Source organism: Paralichthys olivaceus, chromosome 16 (genome assembly GCF_024713975.1).
Source record: "Paralichthys olivaceus isolate ysfri-2021 chromosome 16, ASM2471397v2, whole genome shotgun sequence".
Taxonomy (NCBI): Eukaryota; Metazoa; Chordata; class Actinopteri; order Pleuronectiformes; family Paralichthyidae; genus Paralichthys; species Paralichthys olivaceus.
In genome coordinates this window covers 6,732,993-6,756,124 of record NC_091108.1, presented here as the reverse complement: position 1 = coordinate 6,756,124, position 23,132 = coordinate 6,732,993, and the positions used below count along the sequence as shown (strand labels likewise).

The 23,132-nt window shown below is 41.7% G+C and overlaps 2 protein-coding genes across 3 annotated transcripts; both read right to left on the bottom strand.

The window, feature by feature from the left end:
* Positions 1 to 565: 565 nt before the first annotated feature.
* On the bottom strand, positions 566 to 6,241 carry LOC109647274 (vimentin). Its single transcript, XM_020113067.2, has 9 exons — positions 5,714 to 6,241; positions 5,383 to 5,443; positions 3,216 to 3,311; positions 2,836 to 3,000; positions 1,865 to 1,990; positions 1,423 to 1,643; positions 1,261 to 1,304; positions 1,091 to 1,176; positions 566 to 980 (listed from the first exon to the last, which is right to left on the bottom strand). The coding sequence occupies exons 1-9, from the start codon at positions 6,235 to 6,237 to the stop codon at positions 939 to 941; spliced, it is 1,365 nt and encodes a 454-aa protein (XP_019968626.1). The 5' UTR covers positions 6,238 to 6,241; the 3' UTR covers positions 566 to 938.
* Positions 6,208 to 21,721, bottom strand: LOC109638918 (oxygen-regulated protein 1). Of its 2 annotated transcripts, XM_069511716.1 has the most exons (4): positions 21,587 to 21,721; positions 20,013 to 20,690; positions 18,819 to 18,978; positions 6,208 to 18,229 (listed from the first exon to the last, which is right to left on the bottom strand). In XM_069511716.1, the coding sequence occupies exons 2-4, from the start codon at positions 20,673 to 20,675 to the stop codon at positions 12,849 to 12,851; spliced, it is 6,204 nt and encodes a 2,067-aa protein (XP_069367817.1). In that variant the 5' UTR covers positions 20,676 to 20,690; positions 21,587 to 21,721; the 3' UTR covers positions 6,208 to 12,848. The 2 variants fall into 2 exon arrangements, with proteins under 2 accessions (XP_069367817.1, XP_069367818.1); XM_069511717.1 differs by lacking the exons at positions 20,013 to 20,690; positions 21,587 to 21,721 and adding an exon at positions 19,493 to 19,637.
* Between the last annotated feature and the right edge of the window lie 1,411 nt (positions 21,722 to 23,132).

Genomic DNA, 23,132 nt, shown 5'->3' with positions numbered 1-23,132 from the left:
ATATCTGTAAACCTCTGTGGATCAATTCCTATTTTCTTTACTGCCAGCATTTATATTTTATTTATTGCAATCCCAAAAAAAGTAATGTTTGGTATACAGTAATTATAGGGAGAAAATAATTCTGACCTTTACTTGGATGTAAGATTCAGTCAGAGAAGTAGTGCTGTCAAATGCATGTGCTGTAAAGGTTGAGCTTGAGTGGATTCTTGACAATGGAAACAGGCCAGAAAACAATTTCACTTCAAGGACTATTTCATAGCTGTAACATTTACCATTATATATATTTTTTATATACTTAATGTAATTTCTAGAAATTGTATTCAAATGCATATTTAATCTGTTATTAGTGGTTTCACTTCTTATTTTCAAAATCATTACAGTAAAATTGTAGAATATTTTTTAATAATTGAGAAAAATTAACAACTCAGTTGATTCCAAACAAGGACATGCTTCCAGGCATTATTTAAAATGCCTTTTTTTAATATGATGGATTATCTTAGCAAACGCAACATCATTACCTTAATGTGTTGTAAGGTGTTATGAAGAAATACACCATGCACAGTACTTATTTTCAATCTAAACGGTTTATTGCTGCATACAGGCAATTGTGACATCTTCAGCATTCAGGTTTCCTGGAGAGTGCATGCTAAATAGTAATCAAAAATACTACTTTGGTTACAAAGAAAGATTTTTGCAGACCTCAGTGAGGGTTTCTATTTTGTGCTGATTTCACTATTGTGTCTGAACAAATGTGACAAGAGACTTTCAGCAGAGGAGGAAGCAAAATACAGTCTGTGTCGACTAACAGGCTCATCACATGTAAAGGCACTTCTCGAAGCAGTTTGCTCTTTGTGTGTCATTTGCTTGCTCATAGCTACAGTGAAATGTGTTTTCTTCATATTGCTTCTGTTGGCTGTTTCGCAAAGACAGAGATGCTATCACTCCATGTCGTCATGGTTCTGGGTCGACTCGTTGATCACCTGGAAAAAGATGCAGAGGGCAGGGAAACGGTCAGAAGCCAGAGTTGTGTTTGAGCCCAAATGACAGGAAAGTGCTTCAGTGATTGGAAATCACTTCAAGTGGATCCTACCTGACCATCCCTAGTCTCAATGGTCTTGATGAGAACCTTCTTAGTTGTTGTAGTTTCGACATGAGGTTTGGAATCAATCATGGTTTCTAAAAAAGAGAAACAGTGTGTTATAGAATCATCTGGTATATACTTCTCCTGCGGTGAAATCAGCATGCAGAAAGTAACTGTACCTCTCAGGTTGAGAGATGAGAAGTTCGGCAGGGGAGCGGAGATTCTGAAAACGGAGAAAGAGCAGTCAATCAACAGATGTGTATTTGTTGAATGTAATGAAAGTTCATATCTAGACATTGGAAATGTAAACATTTCGAGGATACAAGGTCTCGTCCCGTCACCTGCTCTCCTCCCCTTCCAGCAGCTTCCTGTAGGTGGCAATCTCGATGTCCAGGGCCATCTTGACATTTAGGAGGTCCTGATACTCGCGGAGGTGACGGGCCATCTCGTCCTTCATGTTGTGAATGTCCTCCTCCAGACGGCTGACTGTGTCCTGGTAACCGTTCATCTCCAGGGAGAAGTTCTCCTCTGTCTCTCTCATCTGGCGCTCCATGGACTCATTCTGAGACGGCAGCCAAGAAGGAAACAATACGACACTCAGGCAGTGAAAATAATAAATAAATAAAAAGACTCAAGACTGATCTTTTTTTGATTTTTTGACCCTTGGGAATAAACCCTCCCTGATTTTTCAGACTCATGCAGATTATTTCGTGGCCAGTTTGTCTCCAGCTACACAATATATCAATTTTGCACCATTATTGTTTTTAGGGACCTGATACTCACAGTGCCTTTGAGGGAATCCACCTCACAAGTGAGGGCCTGGACTTGGCGTCTATAGTCATTAGCCTCCTGCTTGGCCACTCTCAAAGCATCATTATTCCTGGCTGCAGCATCAGTGAGGTCAGCAAACTGTCAATTGCAGGGACAAAGAGACAGACTGAGATGGATAGAGAGAGAGAGGGAGGGATGAAGAAGTCTACTGTTCAACAAATGAGGAGTCAGAGGCTGAGGGAGAGTGAATGTGGCAGATAGCGTGAAACAAGTGAATTGTTAAAGATGTGGCCAAAAAAGAGACTCAAGGACATGATGCTGCAGTTTGGTGGCTGACGCAGTGTTAGGGAATCACTGCATTGACTAAATACAGGAATATTGAGAATCCAGTGTTCAAAAGAAAGCTTTTTTGGAAGGAGAAACAGTACTAGCATCTAAGTTACACCTGCACTAACTGATATTCTAGACACATGGGGAAGTGGAAATATACTAACTTTGCTTGATTACTCATGTAACAGTCACAGAGCAACATTCTTGTTCAGTTGAAGCCACACCTCAGGCCACCAGAAACATGTGAGACCAATTTTCACTCTCTTTTAGCTCTGCTTCTGGTCTCCATCAGCTCCAGAGGAAAAATATCTGTCTCTGTAGCTGTTAAACACTTCACTGTGTTCATCAGATAGTTGTTAACTGTCTCCTCTGTCTTTCTTATGTATGAAAACAGCTGGTCGAAAACAGTAAAGTCAAGAATCATAGACGTAAAATGCTCCGTAGATCTGAGAGGAACTGCAGGTGATAATTCTCTAAAGGTTCATCAGAACAACTCTTTCACATGTAAGTGGTTGTGTGATCCACTAAAATTATTGATTTTATCTGCATTTTATTGATAAATCTTATTTATGCTGATGTACATTTCCAGAGTTGCTGTCATATTTCTTAAAATCTATATTGCAATGGTTTGATACTTCGTGGAAACTCCTAACCTTGGATTTGTACCATTCCTCAGACTCCTGGATGTTTTTGGAGGCCAGGCTCTCGTACTGCAGACGCACGTCCCTCAGAGCGGCTGTCAGGTCAGGCTTAGCTATGTCCATGTCCACCTGCACATGCTGCTGCTGCTGCACCTGACACTGCAGCTCCAGCATTTCCTGTGATAGAATCAATAATGTCTTTTATCGTCACCTCCACAATGACTTTACTGGCTCTGTTAAAGAATCTGAGCATTAGAGAAATCTGGTGCTTCACAGATTAAAAAATGCTTAAAATGATTCAGACAGGTTTTTTTTAACAAGTGTTTAAAATTAGCTGACATTGTTTCCGCAGCAGACTGAGTCAGCTCGGGCCACAAAACAGGGAAGCTCACCTCGTCATGCAGCTTTTTAAGGAAGTTGATTTCCTCTTGGAGTGACTCTACCTTCCGCTCCAGGTCCAGTCTGGAGAGGGCAGCATTGTCCACATCCTGTGCCATGACACTGGGTCTTAATAAGGTGACTTGTGAAGGTGACATGAATTATAAATTACATGATTGCTGACACGGAGGAAAAAATCGCTCACCTCACATACTGTGAGGAGCATTCACACAACGCTCACGTACACAGAATGACCCACTGTGTACTGCGGCAAGGTCACGAGCACATGCATCCAATAAACTTTGACTGTAGACACATGACATGTGCCACTGCAGATGGTTGTAACGGTTAACCAGTGTTTCCTGGAGGTTTCCATGTTGTATACACTACATCAGCTGTGAGGCAATACTCTGTCAATACTGGAATTAACTCAAGTACGGCATTTTTTTAAACTTGAGTATTTTAAGTGTGTACTAGTTCTACTCCACTACATATCATGATGGGACTCAGTAAATGGAGTCGGAGGCCATTTTTTGTATATTATCACAAGCAAATCTAACTTTATAACTTCAGGCTATATTTTATATCTGTGGAAAAGGGTTGTGCAAAATTCATTGTGAGTGTTTCATGTCCTGAGTTTGATTCAGTGAAGGGGAGGGGCACTGTAGAGCACCAGAACCACACAGTCTTATCCAAGAAGGACTTAATCCCATTTATTATTTCCCAACTGCATTCTTAACCTGAAAATCTCTACTGGTTGCTCTGTTACAAATTCAGTTCTACTAGAAACTCTAATTTTATAAGTTATCATTTTATACTTTCCTTCAATTGTTCATGAGATGTAAAACATTTAATTGTACTAATAAAGATATTATTATATTTGATCTAATTCCAGTCGATGTCTCACTGCAGTACACTCCCATTCTGCTGGGCTTTGTCTGAGAGTTGGCAGGCTGCTAATTGAGGTATCAGCAAATGAAGCAGCTTTGGCCCCGGCTGTAATGCCACAAACAAAGTGCGCTATTCAGCAGGGTTTCCCATACCGGCCCGGGGCTGGAAGAGTGACTGTCTGCCTGACTGAGCGAGAGCTGACTGCCGGCCCTGCATTGTTGTTTGTGTGCCAGGACACAGGGACTTCCTTCCTGCTATTCTTATAGACGAGGACATGGTCTTGTAATGTATTGGTAATTTACTGCAAGCCTTGAAAAGCAGCACATGTCATTTTACTCACAGCTACTTATAAACTACACAAAGCACTGTATTTTGTGTAGCAGGTAGTTTTTTTATATAGTTTTTGTCTTTTTTTTGAACCATGACTCTTATGTGAATAATAGCACGACTTATTACCAGTCACCACAAAACCTGCAGTGACAGGAAACCATTTCTGACAAGTGTTTTTTTCCCCCCTCGTGTTGATGCTCTCCCACAACGAGACAGCTGGATCACATGGTGGCTTGTCTTCTCGCTCTGATAACCTCATTGGGTCCACATCATTGTTGTGCTTGAGTTCAGCTCATTCACTGTGACCAGTCAGACTTAAAAAGATCTCCTCTAACTGCAGGCCCAATTTAACTCCACACCCACAACTTGGCCTTTTGTACGAGGCCAGGGTCAGTTCTGCTCCACAGCTATTTTGGATCGCGGCTTGGATCTGCTGTTGTGCCATCAGAGGAGCGCATCCCTGTCTTTGCGTCTCATGAGCGGTAATTAGATAAAGATTAGTGATAAGAAGAAAAAGGGGCGGCTACACCGCATAAGGTCACAGTGGTAATTAAGGTTTATCTAATCTCTTTGACATCACCTGTCAACAATTGGAGGGGTGGTTTTTACCAGGAAGAGTAATTTCTACTGGTCCAAACTAAAGCACATTCTCATTTTTATATATATAACACAGACAGTTTGTCTGATGGGGAATGATTCAGGGGCGGATCCAGTGCCCCCGTCCAGTCAGTACTGACGATAAAACTAACAATTAGCTAAGAATTTGTATTTTCTATAAAGAAGTACACAATGTGCTTGAACAAGAGACAATTTTCCAAATATATCCAATGTTGTGTGGCTTTACAGTTGGCCCTTGGGAGGAAATCGTGGCCCCTTTGATGCCCCCCCCCCCCCCCCCCCCATTTAGAACACTTCTACATCCACCACTGGAGTGGTTTATTCATGTGGATCATACTGTACCTGTCTGAAGCTCTGCATGTTAGACTCAGCCTCCTCACGCTGGGATATCTCATCCTGCAACCTGGACAGACAAGAGCAGGCATTTTACTTGAGCTACACTGGAATATAGTTTACACATGTTTACGCATGCTTCAATGGTTTTGCGCAGTGCCTGGCGAACATTTTTCCAGAGGCTCCCTATCTTGTGCTTCTATTAAAACAGGTTTACATACATAGAAAAGTGACATTGGTATAATTAATCTGAATTATAGATACATAACAGATAGTAAAATCTCTCTGGAGTTTCTGGAACATCACACGGCAGAGGACAGAGAGGTGCCACGCCTCCTACTTCTCTCTCAGCCTGTCGATGTCGTCCGCCAGGTTGTCCCGGTGAACCTCCACCCGGGCCCTCTCGTTGGTGAGCTGGTCCACCTGGCGCCTCAGCTCCCGCATCTCGTCCTCGTACAGATCCGCGACCCGGGACGTGCCTTTGCCGCGCAGCTGCTCCAGCTCCGCCAGCAGGATCTTGTTCTGCTGCTCCAAGAAGCGCACCTTCTCGATGTAGCTGGCGAAGCGGTCGTTGAGCGACTGCATCTGCGCCTTCTCGTTGGTGCGGTTCGCGATGAAGTCGCTGTTGATGGCGTCGGTCAGGGAGAAGTCCAGGTTCTCGGAGGCCAGCCGGGGCATGGCCGCGCTGCTCCGGAGCCGCTGCGTCTTCGTTGCGTAAACGGCCGGCGCGGTGGAGAGGCTGTAGGACCCCCGGGAGGAGCGCACCGGGCTGGAGAACTGGCGGCTGGTGAAGCTCCTCGGCGCGGCTCTCTCTCCACCAAACATCTTCTTATAAGAAGAGTGTCGAGACGATATGAACGACATCTTGTCAGTGTTTGTTCAGACAGTCAGTGCGCACAGCAGCGTCTGGTTCGTCTCTGGTACCTGCAGCATCAGCACAGTGCGCCTGGGAGGGCGTTCCCCACAACAGGACACTCTTATAGTCTCCTCCTTATGCAAATGGTTCAGTGGTGACTTGACTGACACCTTGAGAATCCAATCACAACAGGGAAAACACACTTTTCTTTTCTTCTCTCAAGCCCATAGACACAGATCCTGGATTAATAACTGGGCCACACTGTGCTTGTCCAGACCGGGGTGGGCAAAAGGTGCGTCCTGCCATCCAATCAAAAGTTTGTATTTCTTTTTCAGCTAATAGGAAAATGTTCCAGATGGTGCTAACACCGGTTCACACTTCTGATTGGATGTGCAGCTGCAGAGTGTGTGTTGGAGCAAAGCGTTTTACAAACTCCATCAGGGGGTGTATAAAATACATAGATGCTGTTTAGAGTTATACAAGGGGTGGACCTGGTCCTGAGTGGGTCCTCATCGCTCTACTGAGGGAAAAACATCTCCTGCTGAAATGGTTTAAACGTTCAGTGTGTGAGATTCAGGTGAAAGGATCTATTGGCAGAAACTGAATATAAAATAGTCCTAGTGATATTTTCACTACTGTGTTTCATCTAAATTGAACGAATTGTTGTTCTCTTTACTCTAGAATGGCTCCTTTATATTTAGATACTTTATATTTACATCAGGACCGGGTCCTCTCTAAGGAGCCCCACTTGTTTTTTACAGTAGCCCAGACTGGACAAACTAAAACCTTTTGAGTTTTTATGACAACTGAAGGTTTTGTTTCATGTTTGGATTTTACCAAAGGAAAGAGGAGATTGATGATGGATGGACGGATGATGGATGGATAGCAGGCTAAAACATTGTGGGATATAAGGATATGTGAGGCCTGGCATGTGTCAGGAGACAGTAGACTGGATTATTTATGGAGCTGTAGATGTTTTCTGTTTGTGTTTTCTAAATCTGTCCACACACAACAGAAAAAACTATAAATATGGATCTGAAACTCCAACAACTATTAAATCTCCTCATTAATTGGGACACAGAAGAAGAAACAGTGGCATTTGAAATGAGTTTTGAGTTTATTCCCCCTTTTTCCCAAGTCTTCAATAAATTTGTGTCATAAAATTAAATCCATGCATCACCCATGCTTAGTTTTATGTCAGCTGGAGCGTGTTCTTTTGTGTACTGGAGCATTTACAGTTTATCATTGTGTGTGTGCAAGTACAGTATGTCCAAGTCAGCAGCTACAAGTTCATTAATCAGGTTTAACGAACAAGAGGCAGAACACATTGAAGCTGCTAGACACAAATCTGCAATGATCACACACAAGGCTCAGAGAAAACAGACAAATGAAATCTTTCAAGACTGGCAGGTTTGACGCAGCCTTGGAGCATGTGAGTGCAGTTTAAATGAAGTCTCTTATTTCTCCTGCAACATTTGAATAAACATCACAGATATCAACACAAACTAATCTATGTCCAAAACATCTCTCTGTCTTTTTCTGCCTCTCTTTCTCCTCTGCGGACAGAAGTGTGGCTGCTGCAGTGCTGCTGGACGTGCTGAGATCCAATGATTGTGAGCCAGTGACACCACATCTTTCAAACACACTGCACTGATGCTGCTGCGTGCACCGACAAACAGAAGAAGCAGTCACTTAGGGGGATGTGATTTGCTTTGGTGACGTTTGTGGACCAGATAACAGCCTGGGTGCACAAATATTCCTTTCACGGTGATTTTCACATTCTTTCCCGGTGGGTGAGGGCAGCTGCAGTGATCTGAAGCTGGCTTGTTGCCCTTGAGATATGACTGTGCAGGGAAAAACCCTGCTACTTTGCCAGCTGATCTCGTCTTTGGGAAGAATTAACGTGGAGAGATTAGTTTTAAACCTCAAGGAGAAGCTTGACGTTGTCATGACAACAAGGACAGTGTAAGGGTCTTGATTTCACTATACATCCTTAATCTCATACTGTGAGAAAGAAAATCCCCAAAATGTCGGTGTGGATCAAGGAATTGTTTTGTATGTTCATTCTTGACTGAGGAATAATTGTGAAGTAAAGTCATAGTGGTAACAAACTATCCCCTCTAAAACGAGTAGAGGTTTAAGTGTAAAATGAAAATGTTCAAACAAAGTACAGATACTTCAAACTTGCAGTCAAGTGACATTACTTTGGAATGTACCAGCAGATAAAGGAGGCACTGTGACTTTCTCTTTCTTTCCTCAGTCACTTTAAGAAATCTAATAAAGTCACGGTGTCAGGAGTGAGTAAAGGCACAGCCACTTGGTCTCAGCTTTGAAGGTTATTTTCAATCCAAATCTGTTGCGCAAAGGCCAGTTTTAAAGGAGTAAAGCAATAATTTATAACACGTGTGGTCACCACTGGGTGTGATATTTGAAAAGTAAGATTGTCTGGAAGGTTCAGGCATTTTATCAGAACTGGGAATTGATTGATTTTCTGCATCGCTCTGTGCGACTCATGGGATGTTACTCCAGAACTGTCTGACAGTGAAAAACTGCAGTTTTCATAAGAAGTGTTATCCTTCTATACTGCACTGGTAGTATTGAAATACTGCCTTGTAAGTCCTGTATTCAAACATATTTACAGCAAAATACTGCAAAAATATATTTATAGTCATGATATTTTTTTAACTGTTATCAAGCCATAAATATTATTTCAAGTCAATTGCAAATTTAAATTCACAATCACACATTAAAATATTTATTATTTTGATTGAATCACATGTTTTGTACATTAAATCTTAAATTAGAACAACTAATAATCCAAAGTGTGAAATATTTGTCTCAAGAAGAATAAAGTAGCGTGTAATTAATCAACTTCAAAGTAACATCCAAGTGCCTCAAGATCTGTACTGAAGCACAGAACTGAAGTGGACGCTCTATTAACTAAAGTAATTAGAACTTAAACAACTTATCCAAAAGGAATTAAATTACCACATACACAATAGCAAAGTATTATAAATGAAGAAATAATTACACAAATGCAGTAAGGCATGTGTTGCTGGAGGGCCGACACAGGGGCCACAGTACGAGTAAACAGTGGGACCCCATCACTAAAGCCGGCGATGGAAATTCACATGATCAACACTCACTTGCAGGCAGCTGGGGGGTGGGGGCCATAAAATTCCTGCTCCCAGGCCCATTATGAGGGCACTCTGCCAGCGTTCGCCGCAGAGACAGACAGAGGAGCCCGGGATTGTCACACACAGAGCAGGGATTGTGTATTGCTGATCTGTCACCTAACTGCAGCAACAGAATGCCCGCACTCGGCCATAATTATTGTTTCTGCCAGAGCCTCAGTTTGGGCCAAACAGCTCACATTCTTGGCAAAGTTTGGAATTTATTGTTTTTTTCATTTATGTTGCTGAGGTTCCTCTTTTCTCTTTTGGCCCCACAGGGGGGGGACTAATTAAAAACACTGTACGACAAGAATCAAACGAGAGTCCACATCGGTCGGCCTGTGAATGGGACAGGGCAACAGTGAAGTTAAATCTTGTTTCTGGGTGTCATCACAACAAAACCTCAGGCAAGGGCAGAAGAAAAGGCGTCCTTTGTTTTGTCTCCCATGATGGTGAATCACCGACCCGCGCGCCCAGTAGCCATAGTAATCATCCCCAACGTTATTTGCCAGAGCTGAAACCCAGACAGAGATTCAGGGGCTGTCTGGTGTGAGGACATGAACTCTGACAGAAAATAAGTGATGCATTTTAAAGATTAAGTTCCAGATATTTATGTTGATGCGTCTCCATCTTTTTTTTCTGCTTCATGAGTTCCATCTGATAAATCAACCCTTTGTGGGTCATGACACAGCAGATTTAGTGAAGGGAGTGATTCTCTCACCCTGGTGAATGCATGGATATGTATTATAATTATCAGTGCCATCAAGTACTGTACTTGTGCATTTGTGTTGAATATAATCTAACTTTTTTTGATAGTTGATATTTTGACAGTTGATTTTTTATATTGTTAAACATTAAACCAGAGTCGCCTTTTCGGTATTTATCTAACTGGGGCCCCTCATTTCAGTTATCTGTGAGTGAGTGGCAGTTTCACCCAGGAGACATTCACCGATGCCTTCGTTTGATTTACATTATGAAGCCCATAAGAAGTCAAACTGTGAAATACTCAAATGTCTAACAAACAATAAATCCACAAATCAAATGCACATCTTTGAATGAGAACTTTCTCAGTGTTTTTCCCCCCAGGATCATGACAAACCTTCAGAAACATTTGTGGCCACTTGGAAGGAGCCCACCCCCTTGGCTGGAAACACCAAAGAGTAAATACATGTTCACTCCACCAACCTACATCTAACCAAGACTTTTACTCTTTATATTTTAAGGCTTTTATATGGAGGACTTGTGCTTGAGTATTTTTACTGAGGAAGTGGCTCTTGATAATCATCCTTCCGCTGATAACCATGAGGAATTCTCTCCCTCCTGCAGCATTTAGGTGTTTTTCCAATGCATACCGAAACCTTTTCTGTCAGTGATCAGCAAAATGAGCAGAGTGTGGACTGGTGTTCATTTCGGGGGCGACGCAGCTTGCACTGGATACCTTTCAACCATAGTAACAACACAGGAATTAAACTGCAGGGGCTATTTTCCAAATCTCCATGGTAACTGACAAAACCCTTGGAAAGTATCCAGAACGGTCACTTTGTAAAGTCTCGCTCTCTTTGTCTCACTCTTTTCTTTGTCTCTCTCTCTCTCTCTCTCTCTCTCTCTCTCTCTGTGTGTGTGTGTGTGTGTGTGTCTGCAGGGAGTGATTGGGTCAGGGTCTGCTGGAGAGGAAACACCCCTCAGACTCCAGTTTGAACCTCCAATTCCCTGCATTAGTATAAAAGCATCACATACAACTGGTTAAATATAAAATATAAATGTGTCCAAATGGATTATAACTGTCCACATTAACACCTGCTGGGATGTGGACAGACTTATTTAAAGGATAATGTCCTCCGGTCGTGTTCAGAGTGAGTTCAATCAGTCTGTCAGAGGCCATCACATCACAAGTGTCACTTACATATGTTCAACTGCATCGGAGAGCATCGCCCCGACCGAGTGACAGCTGCAGATGACACTCACCGTCTTCTGCCTGAAGACAACTAGACCAGAGTGAGACCAGAGTGAGACCAGAGTGACTGAGTGTGAAGAATAAAGACAGATACTTTGGCTATTGTTTCATGAATCAGAGTAATAATAATAAAGCACCGCGTTATTTAAATATGTTTTAAAGAACCACCCTATGAGTCAGGATGGTGTTACTCTAGTTTCAAGAATAAACAAGATATCATTAGCTTAAGGCTCACTCACAATTCACATGCCTCTCTTACTTAATAACCGTATGAAAGTCAAATGTCACCACGGAACAGAGACGCTTTGAGGCAATTGTTTATGAATGGGATTATTTTTATCTCTCGCTCCTCAATGTAACTGTAATAAAGTGTATGTATACTCCGTGCTGCTGTTTTCATACATTTATTTTATTTTGTGCATGTGTATGCCTTAAAAAACTGTTTTGAAAAAAAATGCTAAAATATAAAAAGTCTGTGCTGTGGCTTTTGACTCATAACTGGATTTTAATGGTGAACTGATCATTCTAGTAAATGGAATAGTTCCACAAGCAAGTTCAAGACCTCAATCTTTTTCTGAAGAGTCATAATGCACAAGCTGATTCTTTTCTGATAATAAATTTGCATTCAGTTCTTTTACTTTCATGCACCGATATGCAGCACTTCAATTATTTCAATTTGGTACATAAAATAAATAAATTCTGAAGAACTTTTAAAATCTCAATGTTGGAAGGTACAAACATATTGAAATTACAAAGATTTGATCCTCTAATTTTACTTTAGGGTGTTGTCCTCATAGTTATCTCGTTTTTGTCTGACAACGGAGTTACCAACCATGGGGCATGGAGTTTGACTAGTGTGGACATTTACAGAGCAGATCTCATGAAATCAAGAGTTTTTGGAGAGTGTTTTCGAAATGGAATGTTTAAGGAGTAAAAGTTAGGATATCTCAGCCACGAGTGCACTTTTCTTTTTTTTATCTAGCTTAGACAAGTCTAGTGGAGACTATAAACAATACATATGCAATTGAAAAACAAAATATTAGTTTATTGAATATTATAATATCCATGGCTTAGAAAAAAAACACATACAATAAAATATAACAGAAATTTGACAGATACATTATTTTCTATGTATTGCATTATATTCAGTAGAAAAATAGATGACATGTACTTACAAGTAACAGTACAGTGAGCAGTGAAACAGTAAAAAACATGTTGTTTGTACTTGCTGATATTGTTATATTGTATTTTGGACTATGGATTTTATCACCATCATCATTAACACACACAAAAAGTCTGTAAACGATGTATTTCTGCGAAACTGAAATAAATGGCACGGGTCTGTAGCTCTGGCTGGTTTGCAAAGAAAGTTTATGCTAAAATGATTTGATGGCCTTCTAACTGTATCACAATGAATTAATCATCGTCCAGCATAGCTACACATTCAACCAGCATGAGTGAGCATCATTATATGACATATGATGTCTTGCTTTCATAATATGGGGCAGTACTGTCCACATCTCACATGCAGTGTCTCCGGGGAGTCCTGTGCCTGCAGTGCACTACCTCCCCCACTAGATGTCCTTCTTGGCTGTGTCACAGCCGAGGACTCCCCCTCAGGATGAACTTTCCCATCTGGTAGTTTGAACTCAACTGATGTAAATGAAGAAAGACTGCCGGTTTTATTTGGCCGGGTTTTGGAAGTATCAATAATTGGGGAAACCCTGAAGCCTCTTCCCTTCCCACTGCTTGTGTCCTGTTTCACACTGTTCACACTGGAATCGTCCAGAAAGGGATCTGAATCACTCCCGTGTGGCATGTTGAAGTAGGTGCACTTTGGAGTTTGAGGCTTTGCCATATCCTCGAGCTCCGATGAGGATATGGCAATGAGGGCGTTGGACTGGGTTTGGTGAAGTGACAAATCTTCACCAGCGTTCTCCTGACCTGTATCTGTGGAGCTGCTGTCCACGTTACCGTACATTCCCATGGTGATCGGAGGGGACTTTCTTATGAGGTGGTTCTCCTTGAGCAGCCACCTCCCTTGATCAATCAAAACCCCATCTCCGGTGTCCTTCTCTGAGCCTACGCACTGTGCGGCCTCAGCTGCAGCTTCAGCGTCTGCCTTTAATGAGCTTGCAGCACTAAAATAAGACAGATCCTCTTTTGAGGCTTTGGTGTCTGAATCATTGGAAGAGAAACTCTCTTCACTTTTTATCCTGGAACTTTGTAAGACTTCTGCATTACTTGCAAGAGACAGTTTGGAGTCCACACGAGGGAAATCATTCTGAGGTGTCAAGGCAGGGGAGGATCTCTCTGAGGCCTCCTCTCCGCTATCTGTAACAATATCTACAGACTCCTGAGTTTTATACCCACCACTCTCTGAGGTATCTGGTCTGTAATCGGATAAATCAGACGTGTTCGGGCTGGGGAGACGCTTTAAGCCGTAAGAACTGTCCTTTCTTCTTCTTGGAATAAGAGTTGGCATAGTTTGTACAACTCGAGCGTAATCCTGTTCAATCCTGACGTTCCCCCGAGCGTCATACGTGAATGTGAGCGAAGACGACTGTAGGGCAGAGTTAACAAAGTCGAGTAACTCCTGTGATATTTCCACAGGATGTATCAGGCCGATGCTCCTCTCTTCATGATGCTCCCCTCCCTCGTCTGTTTCAAGATCATTGTCTGTTCCGTTGCCTTTAGCGGACTCACACTGCCCCTCAGAGGAATATTTGGTCGGTGATTCACTGTTACACTCTTCATTTGCTTCCTTGTGACTGCTCTGCTGCAAATAGGAAGCCTCTTCCAGCAGGTTTTTACAACCGTCATCGTCCTCAAAACTGTCTGCGTCTCCAGAAACATTTCCTTCTCCCACCTCCTCTTCTGATTCTTGTTTTTCCACCTGGTCTGATCCCTCATTTTCTTTGTAATCTTCCCTCTCCTCTTCAGTCTCAAACTCCTCTCCCTCATTTTCTTCTGACTCTTCCTCCAGACATTTTTCTATTTTCTCTAGCTCTTTTACACTTCCCCTTTCTTCTTCCTCCTCCTCATCTGTGATCACCCTTTCTTCTTCTGTCCTCTCAACCTCAGCATCATCCTCCTCCTCTTCCTCTTCATTGCTTTCTATGCAAACCACCTCCATTTCTTCCTCCTCCTCTTCCTCCTTCTCCTCCTCTTCCTCGGCCACCTCCTCAGTTACATTATCTACCCCTTCTTCCTCATCTTTCTCCTCTTTAACTTGATCTGCTCCTTCATTTAAATCCTCACTAACCTCATCCACTTCTTCTTCTATGTCGAAGATGTTTTCTACCTCCTCTTCCTCTTCTGTCTCCTCAATAACCTTCTCCACCTCTTCCTCTACATCATACTCTGTAACTGCTTGTCCATCAATCTTTTCCTTCTCTTCTTCCTCCTGCTCTTCAACAAAATCTCCATCTGTCTCCTTAATGTCATCTTCTTCATCTCCAGTCTCCACTTGCTTTCCCTCATCCCAACTTTCTTCCTCATCTGCTTCTTCTTCAACCCCATCCGTCCCTTCTCTCTCTTCCTCCTCTGTCTCATCAACATCTTTTCTCCCATCGGTCTCTTCCATGCTGTTGTACTGTCTTTCCTCTAGATTTTCTTCATCCAACAGAACTTCCGCTGTCTCCTCAACCACTCCCTTCTCTCCTTCTAATTTCTCCCCTTCCTCTTCCTCGTCTGCTGTCATCTCTTCCTCTGTTACCTTCTTTTCTTTCTCAACTGATTCCTTGACACTTCCTTTCTCTGCTTCCTGCCCTTCAACATCTTCTATCACTGCCTCCTCTTTACCATCATCATCATTTGTCTCATTAGTTTCTCCATCCTCTCCTGCCTTCTTGTCCTCCCTGTCCTCGTCTACCTGGTCTTCATCTTCTTCATCTTCTTCTGTCTCATTTTGTTTGACTTTCAGTGCCTCATCTTGTTCTGTCTGTGAAATTTCTGAATCTTTCACATCCTTGCCCATTTCCTGATCTTCATCAGGTTCTTGATCTGACTTTCTATCTCCATCATCATTATCCTGTGTCCTTCCTGCTACGTTTTCATCTGCGCAGGTGTCATCAGGATCTGTTAACTTTGCTTCATCATTGGATTCATCAACAAACTTCTCCAAGTCTTCCTCTGATTCCGACTGGTTTCTTTCAGTTTCTACCAAAGTGCTCTCTTCCGGGGGGTAAAAACTTCTAGCCTGTTGGATTGTTGAGGAAATTTCTGATCTGAGGTCTTGAGGCATATTCAGCTCCTCCATCAGCTCATCTATAGTCAGATGTTGATCCTCAAATATATCACCACCTTCCGAGGCAAGGTCCAGGGCAAACTCGGTTTCTGAAACTTTGGGAGAAAGTGGCTCACTTTCAAGCCTTTCCCTCAAAATCTGGAAATCCTTCCATCGTTCTCTGAACTGAGAAGATGAGCTGCTCTGCAGGTTTGTCAGACTTGCCCTCAGCTCTTCTTTGTCCTCAATGGCAGATATTTTCATTAGGGACTGCATCATTAGCATGGCCTCTGAGGTGCTTCTCGGTTGGTCGCCATCGCCTGGAGCAGAGACCGTTAGGTCGTCTCTCAGAGTCATGACTGACAAGAAGGACACAAATGCTTTGCATGATGAGCCGAACACTGACGCTACTTGTGTTGAGAAATCAGGGAGGCTGTTGGACTTCTCAAGGTTATATGTTGTGTTGTTGTCTGACGCCCTTCTGATGTTCTGAATGGATGAACAAAGTTGCCGCAGGACAGGTGATATCTTTTCTTTAGGACTTAAAATGTTGGACGTAGTTGACTCACTGCCAGTTGGGCCAATCATTTCTGCAGATTTATGTGCCCTCAGTTGGTTCTCCTGGTTTGCAGGTTTAACTCTGACACTTGGCATAGAAACACTGTGCACCAAAGATGTTTCTGGCTGTCCTTGGTAAAGAGGAACCAATAGACAAGAAGCAGATTTCTTGACATTATCACCAGGCAGTGGGTAATAGTCAGCCAAATTATTGCGATATCCATTCTTTTCATCTGATTCTGACTCACCGCCTATCTGAAACACCACCGTTGACGGAGGTTCGGATTTGTCTGGAATTGCCTCGGTGTACGGCACCTGGTCCTGGCTGACTGTCTCCAACCAGTTCTCGACATATTGGTGGATTTCAGAGGGCGTAGGATTCAGGGAAGGCATTGAAACACTTTCACTTGTCTCCAAAGCTTTTTTAGCTGATGACATTCTGTTCTCTGTCATGGATTTGGGTTTACTCATTGTCTTTTTGCTTTGCAGAAGTGCTTTTTTCGGTTGTAATATATCTGAGATGTTCTTTTTCATTTGAGGCCTTCCACTTGGAGTATTTACATTGTGGCCATTATCTCTAGCAACTACTTCATTCATGCCTTGTCTCTTAGGGGGGGTTATTTTTACATTTTCGGTTTTGTCTAATAAGGATGAGCTTTTCCTGGGTATCTTTTCATGTTTAATAGTTTTCTTAGACTGAAGCTTTTCTGCTTTATTTTCCAATTCTTTACTTTTTTGGCCACTTTTAGCACTTTCTGATGAGCCCAAACTCTTTTTCCCCACACTGGTATTGCTGCTTACTTTGTCAGTCGAATTTTTGCTACTTTTTGAAGTTGAACTCTTTTGATTCAGAGCAGGTTTATTAATTTTTTTATTCTTTTTGCTTTTTTGAGTTTTGTCACTTTTTACTGTATCCTCAATCCGGTAATTTCTTGCTGTTTGAGCATCGTCCTCAGTCACTGTAGACAGATTGTTCGAAATCTCATGTGTTGGAGATATTGGTTCTGATGACAACGATAACATCTCCTCTTTCAGTCGTAGTGAGTCAGCAGTGGGGGGCTGCCTGCTAAAATCTATATCACAATCATTGCTGGAAGAGCGTGGCCCTGACTCAGTGGACGGCTTGCTATTTGGCCCTGAAGAGGAAACATGCAAAGGTGCGCCATCTGTGCTGTATTCCTCATTTGCATTATAGTTGTCATAGCAGCCTTGACTCTCGTAGATATGCATGACAGTTTCTGTAACCTCCATCCCGTTATTCTGTATCTGAAGGACCTCAGCAACTCCTGACGACCTGATGGAGGAGTGGGAGCCTTTCTTGCCTTTTCCAGCAGAGGCCGTTTTCCGAGGTTTTGGGATTGGTCGGCTGCTGCTGCTGCTGCTGTGTCTAACAACGCAGTATCCCTCAGTTGTCTCACCATCAGCCGTCCTCGCCATGTAGGAATAATGTCCCAGGCTGCTCTCTTGAATCCCAGACTCTGTCACCATCTTCACACTCTCAACAGACGCCGTCTTCTTAACGTGTCGAGGACCTGGCGTAGGAGCGCGTTTGATGATCGTTTTGGCTTTTCCCAAAGCTTTTGAATTGTAGTTCTTGTACACATGCTTGTCGTTAAAGCAGACACCCTTTCCAGCTCCATTGGGATGGTTTTCTTCTTTACTGTCACCTTCGCTGATGCTAGAGGAGTCTTTGGCGTTGTTTGAGTCAGGTGAACTGTTGCCTGACTCAGAAATCGAGGCACAAACTGTCCTCTTGCTAAGGCAGTGGCGGCTGAGCGTGGTGGTCCAGTGGAGCATCTCCTCCTCTTTAATGGTCAGACGCACTTTCATTTCTACAGTCATGCTGCCATCTTGATTCACACAGAAAGACTTTTCAATGTCGTCGTCTTGAGGTAAGATGCAAGTGTGATGCTCATTCTCTACTCTCCCTCTCTGGTTGACCTCGGTATCAAATGATTCATTGTGGTGATGCAGGTGGCTGTTCGTGCTTCCATTTCGAGACTTGTTTATTTGGTTGATAACATATCGCTCCGACGATAGGGAGAAGTTTCTTGAGCCTCTTCCACTTGAGAAGGATTTGTTGTTTTCTTTGGTTGGAAGAAGAAGATGTTTGTGAAAGAAGTGGGAAACAGAAATGAAGAGAAAAAGCTGCTTTAGGAAATAATAAAAGCATAGTGTAGTATCTATAGTAGTTTGTTAGGATTATTTGGACATTTTAGGAAATATCATCTCAAGCTAGTTAGAAGAGAGGATAAACACCACTTGCATATCTGTCAATAACTAATCAAGTTAGCTTAGCATAAAGACCAGAACCAATAAAGTCAACAGGAAATCACTGTGCTGGGCCAGAAAAGACACTAGCACTTAATCATCACACTAACACAGCTTGTTTTTATCTCTACAGATTAAACATACAACATATAAAGTGTTGATGAGTGAGATTTAGAGATGCTAGTTATATCTGCTATCTTATTTTCTTATCTCTAGACAGAGCTAAGCTAACTTCCTCCTGTTTCCATTCTCGTTTCCTGACTCTAACTTCATACTTTGTGTACTGTTCATGAAAGAGTTCTCATCTGTCTGTCAGGTTCAACCTCACTAAATATGTTGTGGACCTTTTTGTGACTATAGACATGCATTACTTGGAGTTTATATATAAAATGTATTAAAACTTACGAGCTCTGGGCTGCAACATAGAAGGCTCTGAACTTTCCATGTACAAGGCCTGTGCCGTCTGGCCCGTTCTGTGAAAACTGTAGTTCCCTAATCTGAATGGCTCATTTCCCGCTGCCACAACAACTCCGGAGCACAGGATAAGTGCAGCAAGACCGTCAACCTGAAACAAGAGGAGAAACAAGTTTGACATTTGAGTCAACGTCTGAGGAAACAGTGGTTTGAATTGGCCATTTACTTAATTCATGCACAATTATTGGACTCTTGGTCGAAATTGAAAGTTGCAATATCACTTGCAAGTTAAATCTATTTCTTCATACCACGTGTTATTATAATACAGTCCAGACATCACAGATGGAGATTAAAACTTTGTGATGCATTTAAAGGTTGCGTACTCATGACCTTTAACTTGTTGTTTTTGTGAGAGTACATCTGGGATTATAGAGATAACTCACCAGGAGGTAGAGATTTTGATGGCACCTCTTAGCACTTCTTGGAATACTTACAATGCATAAGGTAACAGATAAAATTAAAAGTCCGGATTTCCTGAGACATTGAACATACAAGTGTGAGATAAAACTTTGTGACAATCACAAACTAACTCAACTCTATATCACTCACAGTCATTCAGTTCTGTTGCACAGCACCAGGCAAAACAATCAAAAAACTTAACTCACAAAGAAGCAAGGTCCAAATAGTCCTCTACAGTCTTCAAATACTTCTTGACAACAATTTATGTTTTGATGTTTTTAAAACAAAATGATAAAGTCTGAACATAGTCCGTTCTACACCACCATCATGTGTGGTTGTGTCTGTCTGCCTAAAGCTTTTTGATCTAAAGACACTATCCTATTTGTGTGACCCAGACAAACCTTTGCTTTATATAGCCTTAGGCTGAAAGAAAGCGTATCCAAGGACAACAACTGAGTCATAACCATGAATTAACACACCATGGCGCTAACGGACAGAAAAACACTTCCTGTTTTGAAGAGAAGTGAAAGACTAATTTTTATAGAATCTAAGAATATCAACTCCCCTCTCATTGCTCTTTGAGTGGGGTTTGGGGTGAATAACTCACACAAAGCTAACATTTCACCAATTCCACAAAAGAATCTGCAGTTTATAATATTTCAAAGAGTTAATTTGAACTAACTTTGATCTATCATCATTCCAACTTTCAGTTTTCAAAACACTCACTCTCCTGCCGTCGGTGGAGAAGAGTTTCAACACTGGGAACTGCAGGATCTGAGAGAGGTAATCCAGCAAAGCATCAAATGTTGGTGCCGTTCTTCTCTGCAACACAATTGTGCATTTAACTGTGGGATCTTTGTTCTTGATGACCACAAGTCTTTTCGGTGTCCGCAGCGTCATCCTTTCGGTGACCTTTGTTGGCCTGTTGACGACCTCATTCCTCCCCCTAAACTGACCGAACTGGAAACGTCTTCGCCGCCCAGTGCTCAGGGGTCTGGTGGTATTCCACGGTACCTGCCGCCGGTTTACTTCAGCCAGGTTTAGTGGCTTCACCCGTTTCTGATCAGAACACACATAAGATCCCCCATCGTGAAAGTCATCCAGACCCTTAACAAGGTGGATCCCGCGAGGTGTGGTGATGGTCCTCACTCCGAATGGCAGAGGCACTTTCTTGGACAAAGCATCGAGCAGAGCATCAAACGTCTTGAAGGTGCGGGCGTTGATGACCATGCGATGCCCGCTAAATTTATAGTCACCACTTTTGTAGAAGCACAATCGTTTGGACGCTGAGGGATCAGAGATGGGCTGTAAGGGTCGGCAGGGTAATGTCTGCCCGCTGCCAGAGGACAGTTCCAGGACAGCTGGGTCCTGGAGGGGCGTGTTGCTCATTTTGAGGAGTGGTCTCTAGAAAGAAAGTATAGAGGGAGAGAGTTGTTACTAGAGTAACTTATTATGAAGAATTAGTTTCACCCCCTACACTCATGTATTTTCCTCCTTGAGATTCAACTTCTGGAAATAGTCTGTTGTGAAAACTTCCTTAAAGCCATTGACCATTAGAATTCATTATAAATGATTCATTTCAGTGTGAGAGTCAGATTTCTTTTTTTTAATTATTTATTTGGATTTTCATATATGAAGTTTTTAATTTAAAACAACAGTTAATATTTGGTGATAATATATTTATATATATTTATATATATATTTACGCTGACATTTAAAATAAAACCTGGGACGTGAGGTTAAATCAAATGCATTGCATTTCCTTTTTTTCTTGCTGTGATTATGTTTTGAAAACTCTTTTTACTCAAATTTCACTTAAAACTAAAACAACACTTTTTACAGTGATCATTTTGACTGTCACATGAATACTGTCATGGTCAATGGAATTGCATGTATATATTTGACAGAATATTAGACAATTCCAGTACAATAAAATACTATTGCATACTGTCATTAGGCCTTTATATAAGGAAGAATAGTCTGTAAGAGATAACGTCTCATAGTGCACAGACGCTCTTATTTAGCCTGTTACAGAGGTTTTACAACATGCACAGTATATTCATCTATACACTTCAACATAGACAGAACATAATCAGTCGCAATACACTTCCTCTTCATTATACTCACAATAGTTACCCACTTACAGTACTGTGAACAACAAGTCTGAGTAACTGTACACACATACAGTCTTGGACAAAGGCCACACACACCTGACAGACAAACTACACCCTGTAGGAAATGTTGAAAATAACAGTAACGCACACAAATATATAAACCAAGATGTAATGAAAGGAGCTTACCGTGTTTATCACATTTCACCGTAAATATAATGGCTAAAACAACAGAAAGTGCGCGTCTGTTATTCCCCCGAGCGCTGGTCAAAGCCTCTCAGCTGCGGCCGAGGGCTATTTTGGGACATGCACCATCATGGCCAATTTGCTTAATCTTTGCTCACACTTAATCAGCATATGAACATAAGTAAGGTGAGAAATAACGGAAAAACAAAAGAACTGCACCACATAAGATTAAATGTTGTACATTTATCAATGTAATATTTAAAAAACTGTTTGGGTGATGTTTCCCTTGAGGGATAGGACATTGTATTTGTTATAAATTTGCTTCATGGCTTATGTATCTTGTGGGGAAATCTCATCAAAAAAAGGTTTAAGGTATATAAACTCTCCAAGTCAAACGATATCAGCAAACCTTTACTGCTCCAAACAGATACTGCAGGTGGCTCGGATTGTTTCTAATTTGCAAGCAGCCTGCATAATCTGATTTGAGACGTCTTGGCCTAATAGGGATTAGGTTAAAGATTTTGTGCACTTGCTGCTGACAGCATGAGGCAGAATAAGGTCTTTAGAAAGCACTTTTACCTCACAGCAGGTATTTGAAATCCACCATCAGATTTCAGGACCCACTATACATCAGTATTTACGCTTGTTGAGTTTCCAACCGCAAGTAATTAGTAAGAAATATGATCATACTGTTGGATTCTCTACAGTGTAGTATCCAATCCTGGACGATTAACAACAAAAGTCTGTACAGTGTAGAAAAGGGAGATTTTTTTTGGTCTTCAATTATCAACTGCCCCTTGCTGAGTAGTAGCTGCTAATGCCTCTCACTAACACATGTAGTGAAAGGCTGGAAGATGGAGACTGGCTGGTGGGGGATTGAAGAAAGTGAATGTACAGGTCACACAGAGTCGAGTGTGAGGACATGTTACATAGCAGAATGTTTCAGTAAGATTAAAGGGGAGGGAGTTTTTCCTCTCCACAGTCGCCTGTGCTTGCTCATTGTGGGAACTGTTGGGTTTCTCTATGTTAATATTGTTTTAAGGTCTTGACCTTTAAATGTAAAGTGCCTTGAGATAATGTAAATTATGAATTGGCGCTATATAAATAAAATTGAATTGAATTGAATTAAAATAGGCTGTTTTGTCAAAGAGATGAAAAGTAATATTAATTTTTGCATGTTATTTGACCTTTTTCATTATCTGTATTCATGTAATGTATTGTAATTGACACCATCTGTGTTATATATGTCATTATTTATTTTATTTTTTATTACTAAATAGGACCTGTGTATTTGTTTGTCTTTTTTTCCCAAATGCACCAACAGGAGCCACATTTCTAATCTTGTTTTATGAAGTCATACAATGTCAATAAAGGCTTTCTATTCTATTCTATTTTATTCTATAATGCATTTTTCCTTTTGCTGAATAAATCAAGCTGATTGTCTAACCTTCAATCACACGGTGGTACTATCACATGCTGATGTTAGGATTAGCAAGATCCAAATTAGCAAGTCAATCAGTAGCGCATAAATGAAGTACAGGATCAACAG

Coding starts and splice junctions, on each gene's coding strand:
- LOC109647274 (XM_020113067.2), bottom strand. CDS start 6,237: ATGTCGTTCATATCGTCTCGACACTCTTCTTATAAGAAGATGTTTGGT. Junction 1,177..1,260: donor CTCATCTCTCAACCTGAGAG/GTACAGTTACTT, acceptor TCTCTTTTTTAG/AAACCATGATTGATTCCAAA. Junction 981..1,090: donor TTGAGACTAGGGATGGTCAG/GTAGGATCCACT, acceptor ATCTTTTTCCAG/GTGATCAACGAGTCGACCCA.
- LOC109638918 (XM_069511716.1), bottom strand. CDS start 20,675: ATGAGCAACACGCCCCTCCAGGACCCAGCTGTCCTGGAACTGTCCTCT. Junction 18,979..20,012: donor TCTCCACCGACGGCAGGAGA/GTGAGTGTTTTG, acceptor CTCTTGTTTCAG/GTTGACGGTCTTGCTGCACT. Junction 18,230..18,818: donor TATGTTGCAGCCCAGAGCTC/GTAAGTTTTAAT, acceptor TTCCAACCAAAG/AAAACAACAAATCCTTCTCA.